Consider the following 23,931-nt stretch of genomic DNA (forward strand, 5'->3'; position numbering starts at 1 on the left):
ACTAAGTCTGAGCCAGTAATCTAACTGGTGATTTGTCTAGTTTCTTGGCTTCTTCTTTCCATCCCTTGAATGATTTCATCACTCTCTAGCAGCATGCCTCTAAATCCCTGAAAAGGAGCTAATCAGAACAAAGTTTAAAGGGATAGATTTGTCTGTCTGGTGAAAGATTGTCTGGGGGAACTGCAGGTGAACACCTCTAGTGAGAGGGTTGGGGATTTTAGTTTCTAGTTCTAAAGGCTAGCCATCCTACCCATTGGTTATCAAAGGCATGTTTCTCTACTATCCAATGGGAACTCCCTATTTAATAACACAATGTAGCCATGGTTCCCCTCCAGTAAGAAGTAGGGGTTCCAGTAGTGTGACCATGCTCCCTTATACTAGCTTAAGAGAGAAGATGGTTAAAATAAATTTGTGAGCATTTATAGTATTGAGACTTGGTTTATTGTTTTGTTGATTATGTAGACTTCAGAGAGTGATAGATAAAATGTTAAGAATGCAGATTAAATTTATTTTTTGACTATTATAAATTTTTATTTTTTTATATTTTCGTCCTTTCTTTTTTAAGACAAAAGCAGTAAGGGCTAGGCTATTGGAGTTAAGTGACTTGCCCAGGGTCACACAGCTAGGAAATGGCATATTAAATTTAAACGTGTCTTCTAAGTCAGTTTTTTTCTGGAGAGCTAGTTGTTAAACATTTACAAGCACCCAACTGGGGATAACTGAGGAAAGAAGAGGATAGTGAGAAGGGTTCATAGAGTTTAGGAAATGGTATTTCATTGGAACAGAAATTCCCAAGTGAGGAAACATCTTCCACCAATACAGGTTAGGAGTACATCCTGAATAAGACTAAAATGTAATTGGGAAATATTCAACAAAATAAATAAAATGCAATAGGACAAAGATAATATTAACATGGTTTTCTAAGTCAATATGACTCAGCCAACATGACTCCCCTGAAGGGATTCTTTTGCAGAGTCTAGTGGCCTGTTTCTTTTTAAGTTTGACGTCATTGGCCTTGAGCCAATGAGAGAGTAAGTGACTTGTCAGGAAGTATAGTCTGAGTCAGAGTTGAAATTTGAACCCAAATCTTCCCTAGTTTAGGCCTGCTCTCTAATGATAATAAATGCTAGTTGAAATGAACAATATGGAAATATGTTTTGTATGACATGCATGTGTAACTTAGATCAAATTACTTACCTCCAGCAATGGGGGAGGGAAGGGACCAATAATTTCCAAGGGGGTATCTTATAATTTCAGAAAATTATGTTGAAAATTGTTATTACATGGAATTGGAAAAATAAAATCTCTTTAATAAATAAATAATTTTAATGCTTGTTGATTGGCTAATTGAATCGCATAAGGCTGAGAAGAGGATCAATTCCATTAAATGAAAAACCTCCCAGAGAGGCTTTAAATGAATTCCATTCAGTGAAAAAAAACATCTCCTGCTTTATTATATGATTGCTTTTACCCCAGAGAGAAGCTTCCAGAATGTCTTCCCATCCCATCCCACCATTTTGAATCCTCTCTTTCCAGCCATGTACCTCTTTCTTTCTCTAGGGCTCTTACTCATAAGCCATTTCTGAGATAGTTGACATAAGAAACAATATGGCGCACCAGACTGAGTCTGGGAATTGGAGGTAGGGAGACACGGGTTCTGATCTCCCCTCAGACACATATTAGCTCTGCTAATTTCTCCGTGTCTTTTTCTTCATCTATAAAACAGAGGGGCCAGACTTGAGGTCCCTCCCAGCCCTAAACTTCTGACCCTCCAAGTTGCAGGCAAAGATGAGGGGTTTTGACCTGGAGCTGCTTGTCTGAGTCCTAGGATAGTCTTGTCTGGGCTGTTTTCTGCCTCCAACACCTACCTCACTCCTCTCTAAATAGTTGTGATTCTGCCCCCAAATCACCTGGGGGCTCCCAGAGGAGGAAAAGCACCACTGGAGACAAGTACAGTATCTGGTTTCCCTTTATTGGGCAACCAATGACTGCCAGGGCAGGTTTAAACAAGAAGCAGGAGTTCCTTGGGTCCTCTTCTGGAGTCAAGTGCAAAGGAAAGGGGGAGTCTCATCTTCGGGTAGAGGTGACCTAGGGCACCCGCAGGCTATGGGCAAGGCTTCTGCCAGCTCCCTCTCTCTAGCCTTGCAAGGTTTCTACCCTGGGTCCAGTGAAAGCCACCATTGGCATGAAAAACCCTAAGCCTATGATTCTATGGTATGAACCAAACCAAATAACTAAAGAATTATGGAATGAGCACTGGATATAAAGTCAGAAGACCAAAGTTCAAATCTTGCCGTTGATCCTTAACAACCTCTATGATCTAGGACAAGTCATCCAACTCTTTTGGACCACAGTTTCCTTCTCTTTAAAATGAGGGGATTAGACTAGATGAGACCTGATTTGAAATTCTGGCTCTGATTTACAACCTGTATGAGTCTGTTCATGTCAAGTGGCCTCAGTTTCTGCACCTGTAAAACAGGGAAGCTGGACCAGATGAACTCTAATTCTATATCCTATAAATCTATGAAACTTTTCTGACTTAGCTAGAGGGGGAAAAAACCTCTGAATTTCCCTCACAGTATTTATATGAGAAGAACAAATTGGTCAGGCCTGAATTTCCTAATTCCACATTCTCCAATTGGTTTGTGATCTCAAGATGCAGGTATTCCCTCCTCCTATGAAGCTGACCCCAAACTCTCCATGTGACTCTTGTTTTCATCTTTCCATAAATTCACCACAGGGATATTGTTCAACCTGCTGAGGTCCTTCCTAGATATTTTTTTACTTCCATCGTGTACCAAGAAAACACTTAGAGTGTCCACTGGTTATCTACCTCTTTCTGTCTCTGACTCTGTCTCTGTCTCTGTCTCTGTCTCTGTCTCTGTCTCTGTCTCTGTCTCTCTCTCTCTCTCTCTCTCTTCCCTTCTCTTCTCTCTCTTCTCTTCTCTTCTCTTCTCTTCTCTTCTCTTCTCTCTCTCCTCTCTCTCTCTCTCTCTCTCTCTGCCTCTCTCTGTCTCTCTGCCTCTCTATCTCTCTCTTTCTCCCTCCTTCCTTCTCTCATCCTCTCTTCTCTCTCTGTCTCTGTCTCTCTCTCTCTCTGTCTCTGACTCTGTCTCTTTTACTACCCAAACCAAGCTGGTTTTACAATACTTAATGATTTCCTGTTTAAAGTGTGTTGGAACCTGCTCATGCCCAACATGCACCACTCCATTTCCCTCTGTTGCAATACTCACTTTCAGTTCTTTGAAGACTTCAGAGTTCAATGACTTGCAACCATAAGGCATTACCAGAAGAACACGTTTTTAAAATGATGAGCCTTTTTTTTTTCACAGAGAACTTTGGAATCAATAGAAGAAAATTATAATTCCCCAAAAGCAATACAACTTGCTTTACTTCTCCTTAGTTTTAGATCCAAATCCTGGCACAGACTATGATAACTATATTGGTAGATGATGAGAATTGGGAACAGCTAGGTTACTCAGTGGATAGAATGCTGAGCCTGGAGTCAGGAAGAACTGAGTTCAAATCTAGACTTAGATACTTATTGAGCATGTGACTTTAGGCAAATCACTTCCCCTTTGTTTGCCTTAATCCACTGGAGAAAGAAAAGGCAAACCACTCTAGTATCTTTGTCAAGAAAGTCCCATGGACAGTCTTGGCATGCCATCGTCTATGGGATCACAAAGAGTTGGACATGACTGAACAACTGAACACCAAGATGGGTAACAGAGGTTGGCCATCCAACCACATATCATAGTCTAATGTAATAGAAGGATTCTGAGAGGGGAACAATTGAGAAGGGGAAGAGGGGGAATGAGATAAGAGAGGGAGAGGGGGAGAAAAGATTCTTCTTCCCCTCTCTTTTTCTGGGAGAGAGGTAGCCAAGTCTTGTCCCCCTGACAGAGGGAATATGTCTTCCCTTCCAAAAGTTGGGGTCATCCCACTATCAAGGAGAGATGTTGTTCCTTGGGTTAGGTAGTTTGAATCCCTGGGAACCTAAGCTAACCTTCCCCTCTTGGGGAGAGATAGGATTCTTCCCAAATCTTCTGCCCCCTTTCCTAGCATCAGAAAGCAACTACACCTAATTCTAAAGTAGTAAACAATTTATTTGGGTTCACACAGGGAAGGAAAGGTAAGGGTGTCCAGCAAGGAAAGTGGGGAGTAGGAAACCCTAACACTGGCAGGCTGCCCCCCCGAAGTTTCTGGGGTTCAAGGCTGAGTGCCTTGAACTCTCCTCTAGCCAGCTGTTGGTTGATCCCTATTCCTCAGTTAACTAACTTTTTTTTTTCAGTAGTCTAGGAACAGGTCAGGAAGAGAGAGAGAAATCTCAGAGAGTCAGAGAAATCTCAGGAAAAGATCTGGGTGGCTCTGGCCAGCATGAGTCCAAATCTCAAAACCCTCTTGAGAATTCTGGTAGCTGTACTTGAAGAGTCTTAGTGGAGGTGTTTTTGGGTCCCAGAAGGAATAACAGGTCCCATACAGATGGGCTCTTTCTCAACTTCCAGGAAAATCTCCTTTCCTCCTCTACCTCCTAGGTTAGAAGACCATTGACAGTTAGAGCTTCTCTCTCTGCCCCTCCTCTGATGCTCTTCAGCTGATCTCTCCTTCAGCTTATCTTCCCATTGTAACCCCCTGGATCTCTTTCTTACATTACACTGACCAATAAGCATTCTTTGTTCACCTGGTTTTTCCTGTGTGGAGAATTAAGCCAAATGCTTTTGAGTTATTACAAATTTCATTAGGTTTCTGCAAGGCCCCAGGACTTGATACGATCAGCATGGTATACTCCACAAAAAGGAGGAGCTAGAAGTCTTTGCCATCTGTGACGGGGTTCTGAAGTGTTTTTGCTTCACAGACCCCTCTTGCAGTCTGGTGAATTCTGTATACCCCTTCTCAGAATAATGTTTTTTAAATCTGTAAAATAAAGTTCATGGGAATGCAAAGAAGAGTAGTTATACTGAGATAAAGATGTAATTTTTTCCCATCCAAGTTTCCAAGCCAACTAAAATCTATCCCCAAGCCATAGATACGAATCCCTGATCTAAAAGCATCCCTTCTTTGAGTTGGACTCTGTGCTAGACTTCCTCAGTGGCAGGGGCATCTTTGGCAAGCATCTACCTTCCTTGATGATATTCATAATCAGAGGAGCATCAAATAAAGTTATTTCTGTTGTTATATCTTTGAAGGAACTTTGTGTGATTTTGACATGTATGTAGGAGAAGGAGGGCTTCTTGCTCTCCTGAACTGATTCTTTTAATAGAAAACACAATAAATATGGTAGCATCCTATGTTGGCTTTCTGCCACATCCCAATTAACAATGCAAATTGGATATGTATCCACAAGTCAGATTTTTTTTAAGATAGGATAGAAAGACTGGGGAGTCAATCCTGGTTCAAACTGGGCTCAAAAAATCACAAATGTGCTTTTAAGTGTCAAGGTATCAGGCTCAAAGTTTTACTATCACCAGAGAGATTTAGGGTCATGCCACAAGATTTTACAACTAGTTATATTCCCAAGACTCATAAAATAGGTCTGGGAAATGTATTTTTTTTAATAACATACTGTATGTACTGTTACCATGAACACCGAGCCCAGAACAACAAATGGGAATGAACCATCCTTTGTCTGTGCATATCACCCTAAGGCAAGTCTCCTTGGGAAAACTGGAGTCTCTGAAGCTTCACTGGTCATAAGAAATGGAAGGAAGAGGAATTGACCTGCTATGATGGACCTGTCCATCTTGCTAGGCTGTGGGATTGGAACCTTAATCAGAACCTTCAGACAATGGCTAGATTAAACATCTGCTGAAAGCTGGCAGCCATAGCAACTCAAACTGCAGTCCATGTGAGGCACCTTAGATGAAGAGTGCCCTTACCTGGTGTCCATTCATAACTTTCAGGACAAAAATGGAAAGTTCTGGTTTATCTTTTATGGGTGAGAAGATCCTAGGGGATGATTTTTTCTCCCTTATCTAAAAGGCAATCATAGGAGAGAAAAGAGGTCCAAAGGGCTATATTTTAGTTCTATTGGTTTTGGTTGGTGTCCCTAGGAGGTCTCTGGACACCTACAAAATGGGAATCCAGCACTGATATGTTTGGGGCTATTTTGTTATGGAAAAGAACATAGGGGATGGATTTCACTCTAGAAAATTAAAATAATTGGCTCTGGAATGGTAAAGACTTTGGGAAAAGTACTATAAAAATTGAAAATAATTGGCTCCAATTACAATATAAAGAGAAGTCAATTTTGAATATGAGATAGTGGCAAATAGCATGTCTATGATTACAGGTCACCCTCCCACAGAATCAATCACCAACAAGTGTTTATTAAGGACTTAGGTGCCTGGCACTGTGCTAAGTTCAGAAGGGTCCTAGAAAAAGAGTTGGAATCGATTTTAAAAGTTATCTAGCCCAAGCCCCTCATTTCAAGGCCCAGAGAGTGGTGAAGTTACAGCAAAACCAACTGAGCAACTGGCTAAAATTTAAAAAAAAAAAAGTTAAAGAACTTGGGATTTCACTCCTAGAGAAGGCATAGAGGTCATCTATTTAACGACAAGCAAATAGCAAGTAAATTAGAATCTCTGGATAATAAAACACGATTTAATAAAATAAGATTCCAAGGCAAGGAAAGCATCTGGACTGTCTCTTAGAGTTTGCTGTAATAAGATCTGACTTGTGTTCACCTTCAGGTGTATGTCAGATCACTGTGGTCTGCAAATTCGATCTCAGCCAAGAGGGTACGTGGCACACCAAAGCTAATAGCTAGCATCTGTGCCATATTTTAAGGTTGGCAAAGCACTTCAAGCTTGTTATCTCGTTTATTCCTCACAATCACCCCTGGGAGGTAGAAGCTATTATTATCCCCATTTTACACATGAGAAGACCAAGGCTGAGAGAGATTAAATGACTTGCAGGGTCACATCTGAGGCTATATTTGAACTTGGGGCTATCTTGAGTCCAAGCCCAGTTTCTATCTAATTTTGCCTCTGGGTAAAGTATGGTAGGATATCAGCAGTTCCCTCTAATGAAATCCTACTGAGGGTTACAGTAAAAGAGAAGGTCTGGAATGAGGTAAGGATTGTGCTTCTATTCCCTGTGCTGGCTAGATTCCATGTGGAGCACTGACTATTCAATGAAGGGTGCCATATTTTAAGAAGGACAGTGAAAGGCTGGAGTATATCTAGAAAGGGGCAACCAAGATCATGGAAAAATCATGTTCCAATAAGACTGAAGGAATAGGAATAAGGAATGCTTAGCCTCAAGAAAGGGCAGCCAAGTGGCACCATAGTGCCCAGAGTACTGAGCCTGGAGTCAGGAAGACCTGAATTCAAATCCAGCATCACAAACTTATTGGCTATGTGACCTTCCACAAGTCACTTAACCCTATTTGCCTCGGGTTTCTCATCTGTAATATAAGTTAGAGAAGGAAATGGCAAACCACACCAGTATCCTTGCCAAGAAAACCTCAAATGGAGTCAAGAAGAGTCAGGTATAATTGAAATGACTAAACAACAACAACAAAATTTAAGAGGCAGTTAGAAATGGCAATCCACCCCAGTATCTTTGCCAAGGAAACCCCAAATGGGATCACGAAGATTCAGACACAACTGAACAATAAAAAACGACATGCTTCAAGAAGAGAAGTCTTAGAGTGGGGCACTTGAGGCAGCATGGGTTAGTGGAGAGTGCTGCCTTGGCATCAGATGCTTTGAGTTGGAATGCTGGCACTGCCCCTTCCAACTGGGTGACCTTGGACAAGTTGCTTCAGGTTCCTCATATGTAAACATAAGGGGGTTGGATTGGCTCCATGGGCTCTAAATCTCCTCCTGTTATTCTATAGCTATTGTCATATATTTGAGGGAAAAGAACTAAATCAAGGGTTTGTTATCTTTATTATGTCATAGACCATTTTGGCAGCCTAGTAAAGCAAATAGATCATTTCACAAAACATTTTAAAAAGCATCTTAAAAATACCTAGAATCATAAAGGAAACCAATTCTATTTAAGTAATCATCAAAAAAAAATTTTTTTACACTCACAGACCCCAGGTAAAGAATCTCAGGATTCAATTTTTTTTCTTCTTCTTAGAGCCATGGGGGCCAAGAGCAGTGGGTACAAATTGTAAATGCCAATAGCAACCACAACAAAATCCATAAACTTCCTAAAAATTAAATCTGTTCTATTCCAAAGTGGAATGGGCTGCTTTGAGAAGGGCTGGTCTCCCTCTTAACAAAAATTTTCAAGCTAAATCTGAATGCTTGCTTATCAAGGATGCTTTAATAGGCATCTTTTTTAATCAATATCTCCTGTCTTAGAATCAATACCATGTATTGGTTCCAAGGCAGAAGGGCAGTAAGGGCTAGGAATGGGGGATAAAGACATTTATTTGCCCAGGGTCACACAGCTAGGCCATGTCCAAGGACAGATTTGAACCCACGACCTCCCATCTCTGGGCTTGGCTCTCCATTCACTGCCCCCTAACAGACATCTTTAATAGGCCCCTTTACAATCCTTCTCAAGTGGAGGCTTGGACTAGAGAACCTCTGAGGTCTCTTTCAGCTCTTTAAATTCTGTCCTTCATGCAGGAAACAGACAAAAATGGCAGCCGGAGTGCCACAAACTAAAAACGGTGATGCCTGTACCCTGGAAAAGCTTAGACATTGCCCTGTGTGGAGACAAGAGGCCCCGCCGGCCCTGCCATCCCAAGAGGAAGTGTCAGTTGTGCACCTGTGAGTAGCTGCTTTCAGTAGGTTTGCAGCTCCAGCCACCAGAGTCAAAAGAGCCAATTCTGGGCACGGCGCATGCCTAGGCTCTACATCCACTTTTAATGGGTTTCTTACTCACAGAAAAAGCCGACGGTTTTTTTGGATGAGTAAAATCAGACTATTGATATCTACAAGGTTGGGAAAGGAGGACATGACTTGGTCCACCTCATCTTGGGGGAATATGTTATAAAGAGTCGTCCGAACATGGGCTCGCTCTCCGCTGGCTGAATCCGAGGAGAGATAGTCATACTCAGAAGCGCATGGATAGCCTCCTGCTCTCCTGAAGGGGCAGTTTCCCCAGCCGGAGCCCCCCCAGAAGGAGGGAGCAGGTGGTTGCTTCAGCACTTGCCCTAAGCCCCAGGTCTCATTGGGCTGGGAGGGATGGGGAAATAGGTCCCGCCTGGAAGGGGAAGAGTGGTAAACAGCCTGCTGCAAGTTTCCTTTGGATGGGGGGTTCCTGGGTGCAAAAGTCTTCTCCGGGGCTGGATTTGACTCCCTGCTACCATTACAATAAGACCCTCCCACGGCCGGGTGTCGGCTGACATAGGGCGTCAGCACTGCGGCGTCTTCCTGTAAATGGTCGTTCTGCAAACAGCTACAAGCCATGCTGATCCGATGAGGCTCAAAACGGCTGTGGCAGCTGGAGTGATTAAGATGGCCGCCTTGGGACAGACCATTCATCTCACTCTGAATCTCAGCAACTCTGACGCCGCTCTGCAAGCCACGGCCATACCAACCATCGCGAAACGCTAGCCGGGAAAACTGGGCTTCCAAGAGCCTAAGAGCTCCTGCGGGGCAACTAAGTGGAAGGCCGCTCTCAGGATCCGGCTTCTCCAGGCTCCCATCCAGAGAAGGAACTCTCTCCTCGGTCCAGCCGGCGGAGCTTGGACTGCCATTACTGTAGCCACTGACGCTTCCCCCCACATTCCACAGTCCTTCGGTTCTTGGGCTGCAGCGAGGCACGGAGGGGACCGGCCCAGAGTGCAAGAGGCTGGCCCTTTGCTGCTCGTCCTCCGACCCAGGCAAGGTCCTCGTCTTAGCTCGAAGTTCATCAGCCACAGACAGTTGAATTTGATGCAGTCTCTCTGGGTGGTAGAACTTGCATTTAACGCCGTAGGTACATTTCCTGCCTACAAGGAGGTGAAAACAAGAATCGGGTTGGGTCAAGGATGGACCCAGGTCCTTCCACCGCTGCCTTTCCCTCTAGTTTGATATTTCAGTTCTACAAACCATCTTACGATGGAGCAAGGCAAAATCCTTCTTCTTAAGTAAGCCCAGCCTAGCCCCAATGGGTGGATGAATAATTGTCATTCTCCTCCCGCGGTGCCCCACAGGGACTGTATCATGGCAGACCGACTTGGACTTAATAGAATTGGCAGTATGCATGTGGGAAGGCCTGGGAGGAGGGATCTATGTGGAAGTGGGCTGCAATAGAACTGAGCCAACCATCATTCCTCCCTCTACCTACAGACTTGGGGTTATCTCAGCATCTGATGAGCTGGTACCAATGCAAAGAGTTCCTTCTCCTAACTCTGTGATCCCAAATACCAGACAAATAGGGCCAGGCCTGATACTCCTGGCTGCTGGGACCTGCCCACTGAAATTACCTTGGATTTTATTTGTATATACAGTTATCCCATCGGGGTTCAATATATCCCGGATCCTGTCCCCTCTTTCAAAGAATCCGGAAGAATACCCTATTGCCACTAAAACAATTCCCATCTCTCTAGCCCTGTAAAGTTCTGCTCTTCTTTAATTACAAAATCCTGTAAAGTATAAGAAATCTACATAAGAAAACAAATGGGAATTTTGGGGAAGTTTTGCAAAAGCCACAGATGACACATGAAGGTCAGCAGATGACACAGAAAAAGCTTAGAAACTCAGAAGTGTATACTTAACCCAAAATGCAAAGCAAAGTACTATAAAGACCCCACGAAAGAAAACGAAAAAATTCTGACTTCTTCTTTGGTACAAAGGGAGAAAATTTTATGCAGATTTTCCAGATAGTGGGGCTGCTGTACCCCTAACCTCCACAACATGGAAGGGATAACTGTATTTGGTACATTATTTTGTATATACAAGTCTTGAAGAAAATAAGCTCCTTGAGGGCAAAGAATTGGTTTTTGTTTTGTTATTTTTATTTTTTTGGTCTTTGTATCCTCAGCACCTAGTGTGATATCTGGTATCTGGAACAAAGTAGGTATCACATAAATGCTTGTTGACTCCTTTACTAACTGAGTGGCAGTTGCCTGTGGGATATGAGCTGAAGTTCAATGGAAAGGTCTCCCCTCCCCACCCTGATATGGAGTCTACACAGCAGCTTACTGGAAATGATCCCTCTGGAAGCCACTACAGCCCATGCTGTGCTGAAGAGGCAGCTGCAGTGTTTGAGATGATGGCCTTCCCTGTCTGTGATGGACTCCCCAGGCCATATCTGAAGTTCTCCCAGTAATGGGTGCCAAGCATTGCCTTTCTCCCTAAATCCCTCTCCAGGGGTCCCTTTCTCTGAATGGGGGAGCCAGTAAGACCCTGACACTTTTACATGTAAACACTTCCCAGCAGCCCTTTCCTCCATGACAAGAGACAGCTAGAAGCCACGGAGAGAGAGGTGGTTCAAGGAGGAAAGGGAGGAGAGAGCAATGTCAGAGCATCAAAGCAGGAGGGGGAACAGGAAACAAAACCACCAAAGAAACAGTCTGGGGAAGTCTAGAGCTCCCATTTTTGTTCATGACTTTCCTTGATGCTTCTCAAGCTTATTCGGGTTCCCATAAATAGTGGTCCCTAAACCAGCCATAGAGGGCAAAGAGTAAGACCTACCATAGGGGCAGTGCTGCCAGGAGGGCTGTGGAAGCTTTGGCTTTTTGCTAAGGAAATTACTAAGAGTTGGTCCGTGGCGGCCCAGAGGATCATCGGGAGGCATGAATCTGGAAAACAAAAGAGGGGTCATCCCCACAGAAACAGGGTCAGAAGCTCACTCCTCAACTATAGCTTTCAAAAAAAAATGTTTTTAACCCTTACTTTCTCTCTTAGTGACAACTCTAAGACAGAAGGGCAAGGGCTAGGCAAACAGGGCTAAGTGACTTGCCCAGGGTCACACAATTAGAAAGTATCTGGGATCCAACTGGAATCCAGGTCCTCTTGACTCTAAACCCAGTGCTATGATCACTTAGCTGCCCCCTCTTTCAAAGACTGAAGGAATACTCTATTACCACTAAAACAATTCCCATTTCTCTAGCCCTATAAAATGTTGCTCTTCTGTCATGACAACAATCCTGTAAGGCATCTGGAGAAAGTACCTACTATGTGCAAAGCATGGAGTCAGGCACATTGGGGAGGATACAGCTATGAACTGTTATCAATCCTTACTCTCAAGAAGATTATATTGTAGTAGAATCAACAAGATCCTTACACCAAACATTAAGATACAAGGCAATATGGGAGAAGTATTCTGGGAGAAACAGGAAGGGCTATCAAGGAGGGAGGCATCACTTCTGGCTGGGAAAGGCAGAGGGGACAGGGGAGAAGATCAGGGAGAACTTGTTGAAGGAGGCAACAATGACAACTCAGAAGGACATGTGGAATTATCCCAAGCATAGTGGGATGCAGAAGGGCGTGACAGAAAGAACCAAGAGAAGCAAAGACCCAGAAATGAGAAAGCAGATGGCCCCTTTGGGAAACACTAAGTCATCTAATCTGGTAGAAACATCAAATGGAAGGAGAAGAGATGGGAGGAAGAAAAGTTGGGCACAGAGCAGAGGGAATCTTGACCTATCTTTGGTGAGAGATATATTCTATAGTAGATGGAGGAATAGACCCTTCAGAAAATCAGGGGGGAAGCTCCCCATTCTAACACTTCTAGCCTTGTGGCCATGACCTTCCTGAGCTTCAGATTCCTTATTTGGAAAAAATAGGGGGCTACCTTTGTACTATCTATCACACAGGATTGTAGTTCTATGTATGTCTCAGGGTACAATAGAAATGGAATGAGAATGAGGATGAGGATGATGGCAATCCCAACCCTTCATCTTAGACAGTGAGGGCAAACTAGGGTAAATCCTTCCAAAATGGCACCTGACAGAACCAGAGATAATCCTATTGCATTTTTTTCATTCACTTCCCCTTCACCACTATCCAGACAAAGAAATAACTGTGGGAGGAAGACATCTCACTCACACCTCCTGGGTGCTGAGTTCCATGGGGTAGGGGCCCCTTTCTGCCCCAGGGATGAATGTGGGTGTGAGGCAGACCTGAGGCAGAGGGGTGACACATGGGGGTGTATGTCCCAGGAGAAGGCAAAGAGACCTCTCTGAGAGCAAATGAATCAGTGGTTTCAATCAACTTTCTCTGTGAGTAATGGAAAAAGTAACTCAACTCCTCTCAGAGATTCTAAACCATATGAAAGGTTTGGGGCCTTGGTGGTTCAAAGACTGGGGCCCCAAAACAGGGAGCCCCCAAAGCAGTCATCTGAATGGGTCATGAACTCATAGAATGGTAAAGGTGGGAGGGACTTATGAGATCTTCCATTCCAGGCTCCTTTTACACATGTCAGGTGAGGAAACTGAAGTCCAAGAGAAATTTAATAGCTTGATTTGCTCAATAACAATATTACTTAGGAAGAGAGCCAGATCTAGGACCCACATCTTTTGATTTGATCAGTGCATTTCACTATATTAAATGGTCACCCCACCATCATCTCCAAGGGCTATGGCAAGTTTAACAACACTCATGCTCAATTCCAGGGAGGTTTCTGAGCTTTTTCTTGTATTCTCTATATTTTGTAGAGATATTGTACATCTCTGTATTTTCTTGTCTCTCTAGTCCTTAGCACACCACAGGCACTCAAATTCTGAGCCTGACTGGAGATTCAGTTAATGAGCAGGATGGTGGAGCAGAAGGACGTAGCCAATGGAAATAAGAACATGAGCAAAGACTCAGAAATGGGAAAAAATTCGTGGTATTAAATAGGCTGATCTGGTTGAAATGTAAAGTGACCAAAGGGGAAAGAGTTCCCCAGAACTCTGGAGTGCCCTCAGTGTGTACTCCTCTGCCCTGGAGGATGAATTTGCCTCCTATAACCTTCTGAGTTCTTTCTGGGTCTGGTTTTAGCTTTTCATATTTATTGGCTCATTTGTCCCTGATATGAATGTCCGTGGCTCCCTTGCACTGCCAAATAGGGAAGTGGACTTTTCCCTATCGGCATCCGGGCAATAAGTCTGAGCAAAGAAGGAAATGTACGCCAGTCTCAGCAATAGTCTCTCCAAGGCAGAATGAATTACAACAGATGGGAAGCTCTCCCCAAATTGCTGAGCACTACCTGGACAAAATGCAAATTTGTCCCTACAACACATTTCCTGGCTAAAGGGAAGCTGAGTCGGGTGGGTCACTGATTCTGAGTAAGTTTTTAAAAAATCCATTCAGATCAGAATTCCCCTCTAAGGAGTCCGCTGGAACTAGTATATAGATCGCCCCAGTCCTGGAGGCTGCATGGACCAGTGTTGAACTCTGGTTGCTCAGGCTACCAACTGTACACAGAGCTTCTGAATGTTGGACCCTAACCAAGAATCTGGGAAGTGGCTTGCCACGGTTATTCTCAGTGTCCAAAGGCCTTGCCTCCTGAACTCTCTCTCCTGGGCCCTGGGAAACAGTGCCAAGAGCCCGCTGAGGCCGTGCGGAGGACGCTGGGACGGAGTTCCTTCTCGCCCAGGCAGGCGGGAGGGCAGGCAGGCACTGTATCCTGGCAGCAAGGGAGATGACAGGTCCTGCGCAGGGATCATCTGTGTCAGATGGACTTGGACCCTAACCCAGAAGCTGTCACCAGGCCAGAAGTCGTCATGGTTCTTTAGGCAATAGTGAGGATTTGCTGGCACTAAAAGCAGGAAGACTGGCCAGATTCCTCTGGGCTGAGACTGGGCAGTGGGAGCCTCTGGCTTTGCAGAGATGGGAGAGAAGCGGAATTTGACTATCCCAGAAAGCAACTCGATATCTTCCCCACAGATGTTCCCAATGAAAAGATTCCCAAAGGGCTTTGGGGGCAGCCCTTCATTTCCAGGTACCCAGTAGTATGGGAGGTAAAGTGGGGAATAGAGAAGGGAGCTGAACCCCTCTCTTCAACGATTTGGCTTCCCAGTCTGTGCCTGCCCTGGTTTGTGAGGAAGTCGCCCAACCCAAATAACAATGAACCTTCTCCTCCTCCTTGCCCCGAAGGGATACCAGGGCATCTTAGAGTCTTCCCCTATATCATAGACAAAAAATATTACGGGGTCATTGGCAGATAGATCCCTGAGGCACTCTCCTGGAGACCTCCTCCAAGCTAAGAGACCCCATTAAGGACTTTTCTTTGTGTTTGGTTCATTCAGCCTAGTTTTGAATCTATTTAACTATATGATCATCTATCCCTTCTGTCTCCTTCTTATCTTCAAGGACAGCAAGAAAGATTCCATCAAAAGATTGGCTAAAATCTAGATTTCTTGGAAAGTAATATTGAACTTGGTCTCTACTATACGAGTCGCCCAAGAGAATGGATATACTCTATCTGTAGGGTTCTGATCTACAAATCAAAAACCTGAAATACAGGTATGGTGTGGTATGGTGGAAAGAGGTCCAGACTTAGCCTCAGAAGATCTGACTTCAAATCCTGCTGGAGTTATTACCTAACTATGTGACCATTAACCCTCCTGGGTCTTAGTTTCATGGCATATAAAATAGAGATAATGCTCACATCAATTAATAATATGAAGCAATGTGGAATGATTCATAGGCGAGCCAGCCTCAGCTTTAGGGAGTCATGGTCTGAAGTCCAGCCTCTGGCACCTACTGGCTGGGTGACCTGGGTAAGCGACTTAACCTTTCTGTGTCCCAGACAATGTTCCGGAGTAGATATACATTTGCATTGGGAAAAGGAGTTTTATCTCCCAGAATTCCCAGCACCAATGGAATCACAGGTCTCGTACAAGAGGAGTACTCTCATTTTTCAAAGCCCAGGCTGTCCCCCAGGACGGAGCTGCTTCTCTTTGTTTTTGGCACCATGATGGTCTGGTGAAGCCTGGGGACCCCTTTTCAGAATGACATTTAAAACGCGTAGGATGTAATATGTAAGATTACAAAGGAAACCACTTCTAGTGAAATGAAGTTTTAGAATTTTTTTAAAACACGTCACAGGTCCCTCACTCAAACACAGAAACAAGCTATTTCCTAACTCAATAAGGAGAAGCCAAATGGAAAGTCTCCCCTTCCTCCCCTCCTTGTAGCACCAGGTTCCTTGTGTGTCTTTTTTGGTCCCTTTCATTTTCCTTTTCTCTCTTAGCTCTTGTTATTCAGTGGTTTCCCTCGTGTCTGACTCTCCATGATACGGGGTTTTCTTGACCAAGATGCTGGAGTCAGGGCAGCTGTACTCGGTACAGTCAGGATAATAATAATACTAGCTAGCATTTATATGGACCTTGGAATCAGGAAGATGCCTCTGGCCTCAGACACCAACTGGGTGACTCTAGACAAGTCACTGACCCCTGTTTGCCTTAGTTTCCTCATCTGTAAAATGATCTGGATAAGGAAATGGCAAACCATTCTTGTTATCTTCGCCAAGAAAATCCCAAATGGGTCATGAAGAGGGTAAAACAGTTCCACAACAATTGATAGAGCACCTACCATGGGCCAGGCATTGCCAAATAGTCCCTCCTTTCATCTCTACAACCACCCTGGGAGATAAAGGAGATTATTATTTCTATGTTCCCAAAGAGAAAACTGAAGCCACCCCCACTAATGAGCGTGGGAAGCTGGATGTGAAACTGGGTCCTCCCAGCTTGGGGATCTCAGTCCCCTCTGGACCCATTCCCACGTACTTGTCATTGACAAAGGAGAACATGAGGAGTCTCTGCTCGATGAACCACTTCCACTCTGGGTTCTCGCTCTGGAGGTCCCGATAGTTGTCATTGGAGACAATGACGCCATCTTTCTCATAGGCCACCTTCACGATGTATCGGTCGTCGTAGCAGACGACGCGCTTCCCGTTGACCTTGCGAGACGGTGTGTATACCAGAACAGCCTGCTTCTCCATCTCCTCGAGGATGTGCTGCTCTGAAAACAGGACGAGCAGAATGAGAGGGAGGACGATGCCCAAGCGAAAGAGAGACACAATCTATGCAAAATAGAGCTTTGATTCTTCTTTGTAACTCCTGCCCTCCTCCCTGGAGACAGACACAGATTTACACATTCGCAGATTGCTTTAAAGTTTTTCAAAGTACTTTATGTATCCTAATTCATTTGGTTCTCCCAATCACCAAGTCCAACAAATATTACTGGTCCATTTTATGGATGAGGAAACTAAACAGCAGAAAGGTTGAGTGATTTGCTCACTTTGCATTCTCTCTCTCTCTGTTCCTGTGTGTACGTCTTTCTCATTCTCTCTTTTCTCTCTCTCATTCTCTCCCTTTCTCTCTCTCTGTCCCTCTGTGTGTATCTTTCTTTCTCATTCTCTCTAATATGCACATATATGTATAAATACATTATGTATATGTATATATATTTAAAACTCTTGCTCTACATACACAAACACAAAGAGTTAGTTTTCATGTATGCTTAAGTAAACTTCCTCTCCCTCCCAAGGGAGTAGTTCCCCCACCCCCATAAGTCACTGCAGAAGGGGTCAAAGAGTTTAGCAGAAGGAAGAATATAGAAAAGCACACAAAAGAAAACTGAACCCCAAGTGCACAGGGTTTCCCTCTCAATTGCTTCAATCAAATGAAAGTATCTGTCACTACCACCACCACCCATGTTCTGAGGGGTTTTATTTCTTACTTCCTCCTCCAAATTTACCCTTCAGTTCCAATTCAAGAGGCCTCCTTTCCTGCCTGCATGAAATCCTTGGTCCAAAGTACTATATTTGATAAAGGGGGAGGGGGGAAGGGGAAGAGAAAGAAGCTCAAAGCTGGAAAGGGGCCAGAAAGAGCAGGAGCCATTCTGGAGATCCCCTGATAGTCTGGCAGTCACTGAGACTTTCCATGGACTTCATTTCTTATAAGGCAGCCCTGCTCAGGGCTAAATCACTCCAACTGCCATCGCAGAAGGAGCACTAAGTCCCTGAGAGTCAGGTGATCTGGGCTCTAGTCCCATCTCCATTGTTTAACTAGTTGTTTAGACAAGTCATCTATAACCTTCCTCAGCCTCACATTTTACATATGCAAAAAAGGGCTAAAATCACCTCCCTGTCTACGTTGGTTACTGAGAGCATCCAACAAAAAAGTGCGTGTAAAAGCTCTTGGAAAGCTGGAAAGTGTCATGTAAGTGTAAGATGCTATTTTGGTATCCTTGTTATTATTATTCAGTTCTTTCTAACCTGGAGCTGAAATCCACTTTCTGCCTCCTTGTCACTTTCACCTGTTGATCTTAGATCCACTTTCTGAAACATGACCCTGTTCGCTCTTCCACACAACAGACTTTAAAAAGTACTTTGTGCCCCTAATCTTCCCTTCTTCAGGGACTATCCTTCAATCATTCTTCTTAAGGTCACAAAATCATTGAGCTGTATTTATATGTAAATAGAATGGCCCTGCCCAGAGCCAGCTGTTCAGCTGTATAAATAATTAATAGGTTACTGGGGATAAAACATGATGATTTTATAGAACTTTGAACTAACCATTTAATATCTCCCTAGGTCCTCAGCTTCTTGGCAAGGTCAGCACACTATATATGAAAAGCAGACCAAGCTAGACCTAATTCTCTCTCTCTCTCTCTCTCTCTCTCTCTCTCTCTCTCTCTCTCTCTCTCTCTCTCTCTCTCTCTCTCTTTCTCTCTCTCTCTCTCTTTCTCTCTCTCTTCTTTCCTTTCTTCCTTGCTTTCTTTTTTCTTTCTTTTTCTCTCTCTGTGTCTTTCCCTTTTTTCCTTTCATTTTTGAATGATAGAACAGGGAAATACTCTAAACATTATATGGTTAGTTTTCAGCAAAGCATTTGATAGTTTTTCATGCAAACCTTACATAGCTGACACTTACTAGCCATGTGACCCTGGTCAAGTCACTTGACCCTACTGGTCTCAGTTTCATCAGCTGTAAAATGAACTGGATTATGAAATGGCAAGCCATTCAGTATCTTTGCCAAGAAAACCCCAAATGGGGTCATGAAGAGTTGGACACAACCAAAATGACTGAATAACATGCAAACTTTAAGGAAAACATGGAAAGATAAGAGTTTGATAATAGTATTCACTTGATCCTCCTAAGTGGAATCTGAACTGGGTGACTTAGAAGATAATTATTAAAAGTACCTCAGTGGAAAGAGTATTGGACTTGAAGTTATGAAGACTTGAACTCAAACTTACTAGCTAGATGACCCTGGGTAACATTTAACTAGTGTTTCAAGTTTCCTCATCTGTAGACTGGGATGATAATAATATCTACCTCCAAGGCTTGTTGTGAGCATAAAATGAGATAATACGGGGAAAGTACTTTGCAAACTTTATCATGCTATGTAAATGTTAGTTAATTTTTATTTATTTAATGAGGCCAATGTGAGCTTAGATGGAAGTCATAATGGTAATTCCTCAGACATCTATCTGCCCTTGACTCTGTCATTTTTGTCAGTGGCTTGGAAAAAGACACAGAAGACATAAGAAAGAATTTTACATTTATGTATATATTTGTGTTTGTTTACTTTACATATAAGAATATATGTTTGCCAAATTTGAAAATTACATAAAACCAAGAGGGCTAGCTTACATAATGGTTAGATATCCAGAAAGACCTTGGCAGTCTAGAACAATGGACCAAATATAAGATGAAATTTGATAGGAAAGAAAAATTCTTCACTTGGGTTAAAAAAATCAACTTTGCAAATATAGGATGGTTGAAGTGTGACAAAATAACATTTCTGTTAAAAAAATATCTTGAGATTTTAATGACCTACAAGCTCAATAAGTTAAAAGTATGGTAAGTCAGCCAAAAAGACCAATGCTCTCTTAGGTCCCATTGAGAGGCAGAGAACCATAAGAAGTAGCTGTTTATTCCACTGTATTCTGCTATGGTCAGAACACATCTGGTATATATTTTATTCAATTCTGGGCACTATATTTTAAGAAGACGTAGACAAGCTATCATAAGATCAGGAGAGGGCAGCTGTGCTAGTGAGAGAATTGGACACCATATATCCCAAAAGGACTGGTTGATAGAACTGAGAATCTTGTCAAGAAAAAAAGTAAACAGTAGGGCCATGATAGCTGTCACCAAAAGTTTGAAAAGATATTATGTGGAAGAGGGATTAGACTTGTTCTTATTAGAAGTAAGAACAAAGCACCTTAGTTTCAGAGAGGCAAATACTGGCTTTATGCATGGGGAAAACTTCACAATGATTAGAGTGAACCCAAAGTGAACTGAGATACCTCAGAATATGAATTCCCCTTCAGTGGGAATTTTGAAAGTAAAAGCTGGACGGCCATTTGTCAGAGATGCTATAGGATATAATCTAGATTAGATTGCTTCTAAGATCCCCTCCAATTACCCACTAGACATCATGAATTGGATATCCCATTAACATCTAAACTCAACATATCCAAAAGTGAACTCATTATTCCCACGCCCACCACCCCCAAGCCCTGTCATTTTCCTAACTTCTTTAAATTCTGTATTGGGTACCAGGTCCATCCTCTCAGTTACAAATTGTGTTGTGGTCCTATAATTCTATTTGCCTTATACCAAAGTATAGATTATGTAGCAAGAGACATGGCATGTTGGCCTGATATTTTTTGTAGGCTGCTAAATTTAAGACACTTATCTGCAAGGTATTAGAATGACTATTTTTGAAATCATCCTTGACACCTGAAAGACTGAGAAGCATCTGTAACAACATACCTGAAATAGGGGTTTCAGATCTTGGTGGTTCCTTCCTCCAAGATGGGACAAAGACCTTGATGTAGTTGTGTCCTCTCTCCCTGAACCAGTCCACAGCCAAACGAATTCCCCGGCAGGAAAAGGTTTCTTTATTTCCATGACTATAATTGCAAAATTTAAAAAATATATATACTCTTAGAATATCAGAGCTAGAAGTAACCTTGGAGATTATCTAATCCTACTCCCTTGTTTTATGGAGAAGGAAATTGATGCCTAGAAAGAAGTTAACTGACTTGTCTATGGTCACGTGTGTAGAAAGATTGAAACCCACCTCTTCTAAATCCAAATTCAGTGCTCTTTCTACCATACTCTCTGTTGCAAAGATTTAAAATCTCAGAATTTGAGATTTGAGACAATGGTCTGGGTGAAGACCTCCAAGAAGGGTGTATCCAAAACCTCCCCAGGCACCCTGTCCTAATCTTGTATAACATTAATTCTTAGAAAAATTTTCCTGATATCCAACCTAAATTGATCTCTTTGTAACTTCTACTTATTACTTCTGTTTTTCTGGGGCAGAACGAATTTAAAACTTCCTCCATATGACTGTGCTTCAAATTTTGTTAATATTGTTCACTCATTTCAGTCAAGTCTGATTCTTCATTTCCCCATTTGGGTTTTTCTTGACAAAAAGTATCAGAGTGGATTTCAAGTTCCTTCTCCCAATCATTTTTACAAATAAGGAAACTAAGGCCAACAGGGTTAAGTGATTTTCTCAGGTTACACAGCTAGTAAGTATCTGAGGGCAGATTTGAACTCACAAAGGTGAGTCTTCCTGCTACCAGCACTCTGCTACACCATCCACTGCACTACCCAGCTAACTCTGCCCTTCAGATACTTGAAGACAATTATCTTGTCCCTTCTAAACCATCTCTTCTACAGACTAAACATGCCTAGTTCTTTCAATCCTCCAGATCATGTTACAGATAAGGAACTGAGGCAAACAGAGTTAAGTGACTTGCCGAGGGGCACACAGCTAATAAGTGTCTGATTCAGATTTGAACTCATGAAGATGAGTCTTCCCAATTCCAAGACTAGTCTTCTAGCTACTGTGCCACCTAGCTGGTCATCTTGGCATATAGTAGGTATTTAATAAATGTTTATTAACTGATTGGCAAAAGAGACTAACTCTAGACAATAGTTTTCACTGGGGTTAACCAGAAAGCCAAGTACATTAAGTGATTAAGTGGGCATTGGAAATGTGTACATTATTTGTCTACTTGCCTGCCTAAATGATTCAGTATAATCTTAGGCAATATTGTTGCCATTAAAGTTATTTCTCATGTATCAGAGATTTGAATCTGCTCTTTTATGGAAAGGTCCATTACTTCCCATTCCCTTTCTTAGAGCCTTCTGAAAGCCATTTATTTGCATGGCTTGGCCCCAAGAAAGATGAAAGTGGACACGGAAATAGGAAAGTTAATAAAGCACCCTTCCAAACCTCTCAAAAATCAATGCAGATGGGAGGAGAGGAAGTACTTTGCCTGTATAGTGTTAGAGGAAGGAGATAAATGGAACAAATTCACCCTTACTCAATCAGAAAGAGAAAATGCTTACTTGACAAATAAAAGTGAGTAGAAAGAGGTTCTCACCAAGAACGGCAAAGACATCAAGGTCTTCTGTTTTATAAAGTGGTAGTATAGGACTGAGTATCAAAAAATGTTAAAAAAAAATAGTCCAGAAACATTGGCCCTTGGCATGAAAGAACTTCAGAGAGCTATGAGGACCTCAGTAAAATCTCTCCACACTCTTAAGTTGGCACAATGTTTTTGATGAGAGGGAACAACTGTGAAAAATAAAGCCAAAAAGTAGGAAATGATGAAAGAACACTGAGGAAAGAGATGCTAGGGAAGAAATTCATGATGGCAGCCAGGAGTAGAAAACAGCAACCATGGCCAGATGAAATGGTATTCTGCTGGAAATGGTGCTACCACAGAAGGAACAACCTTTACTTCTTCCATCAATAGAGGTACACCCAGCCTGACATTATGAAGTATGTGCCTCTTATGTGGACAAGAAAGGGATCCACAGGAAAGATGTGTCCCAACTCTCTATTGGCTTGTGTGAAAGTTCTTTCTGTATCTTTTGAAGAGTAAATCAAAATATGATAAGGGATGTAGATCCTAAACAATCACCCTAGTACAATTATATCAATAATATGGAAATAGGTCTTGATCTGACACATGTGAAACCCAGTGGAATTGCCCATCGGCTATGGGGGGCAGGGGGGAAGGAGAGGGAAAGGACATGAATCATGTAACCATGGAAAATATTTTAAATTAATTAATTAAATAAAATTTTTCCATTAAAAAAAGTAAATCAAAGATGTTTTATGTTTGATACCTTTAGAGATCAAGTACTTATAAGGGGCTAAAGATCACCTCTTGGGTAACTCCCATACATGGATGTTCTCCAGTAGAAGCAAATAAGCCAGAGAAGTCTACTAGAGTCAAGGGTATACCTAGGCTCTGTGAGTCGGGAAAGATCTACTGACACAAGTATCACTTGATTCTTCTCTAGGATTATATTCATCTGCTATCAACAACTTGGAGAAGGGATGGATTTAGCAGCCTTTCAAAAGCAGTATCCAAATCCAGATCTCTTTTCTTCTAGTGTTCCAGGGAAAAGACATAACAAATTTGTACAATGTGTTTTTGGGGGAGTTGTTACTGTGCCAACTTAAGGTTAGACAAAATGCTCTCACAAGCCATGAAGAACAAGCAACACATGATTCCAGTGGAAAATTAGCCAACATATCATTTGCATATGTACCCACAAGTTGCCAATCCCTACCTTAGAGACTCTGAATAGTAAAAATGCAGGATCAATGAGTTAATGAAAGGGATAACAAGATAGTTTGTAGAACACTGAAAAGCCATTCAGCTCTCCTGCAAATTCAGAATAACTTAATTCCAATATTCAATAACACCATTTTAGTTACCCTAGAATATTGTGCTCCAACTAATGTTTCCTTCTTTCTCCCCCTGCTTTCCATGATCTGGCTTTCATTCTATGAAAAGATTGCACAGCAAAGACAAGTAATGCTTCAAATGAGCACTTGGTTTGAACCAGTCTAATTGATTGGGTTCACTACAAACTTATAGTATTGAACCTCAACTGGGTTTGTGCCTCTGCACAGCAATCTCATTTGCTCCATCACATTTGCCAAATGCACAATTCAATTCCTTCTCTCCTTAAAACTGCAACTCTAATCTCTACCCTATTATCCTCAAGAAATGAGTTTCATCCCTACACTGCTCAGACTGAAGACACTAATCCCACCCTGCTTCCCCT

General features: G+C 42.5%; 1 protein-coding gene across 1 annotated transcript in view; it reads right to left on the reverse strand.

Annotated features, from left to right (window-relative positions):
- Positions 1-7,880: 7,880 nt before the first annotated feature.
- Positions 7,881-23,931, reverse strand: part of ZC3H12D (zinc finger CCCH-type containing 12D) — a 36,176-nt gene continuing 20,125 nt past the window's right edge. Inside the window, exons 2-5 of the mRNA XM_001381108.4 lie at positions 20,602-20,741; positions 16,604-16,838; positions 11,583-11,689; positions 7,881-9,895 (exon numbers count right to left, since the gene is read on the reverse strand). Of these exons, the coding sequence (XP_001381145.2) occupies positions 8,841-9,895; positions 11,583-11,689; positions 16,604-16,838; positions 20,602-20,741 (1,537 nt within the window). The 3' untranslated portion in view covers positions 7,881-8,840. The remainder of the gene's footprint in view (positions 9,896-11,582; positions 11,690-16,603; positions 16,839-20,601; positions 20,742-23,931) is intronic.

The sequence above is a fragment of the Monodelphis domestica genome, chromosome 2, assembly GCF_027887165.1.
Source record: "Monodelphis domestica isolate mMonDom1 chromosome 2, mMonDom1.pri, whole genome shotgun sequence".
NCBI lineage: Eukaryota > Metazoa > Chordata > Mammalia > Didelphimorphia > Didelphidae > Monodelphis > Monodelphis domestica.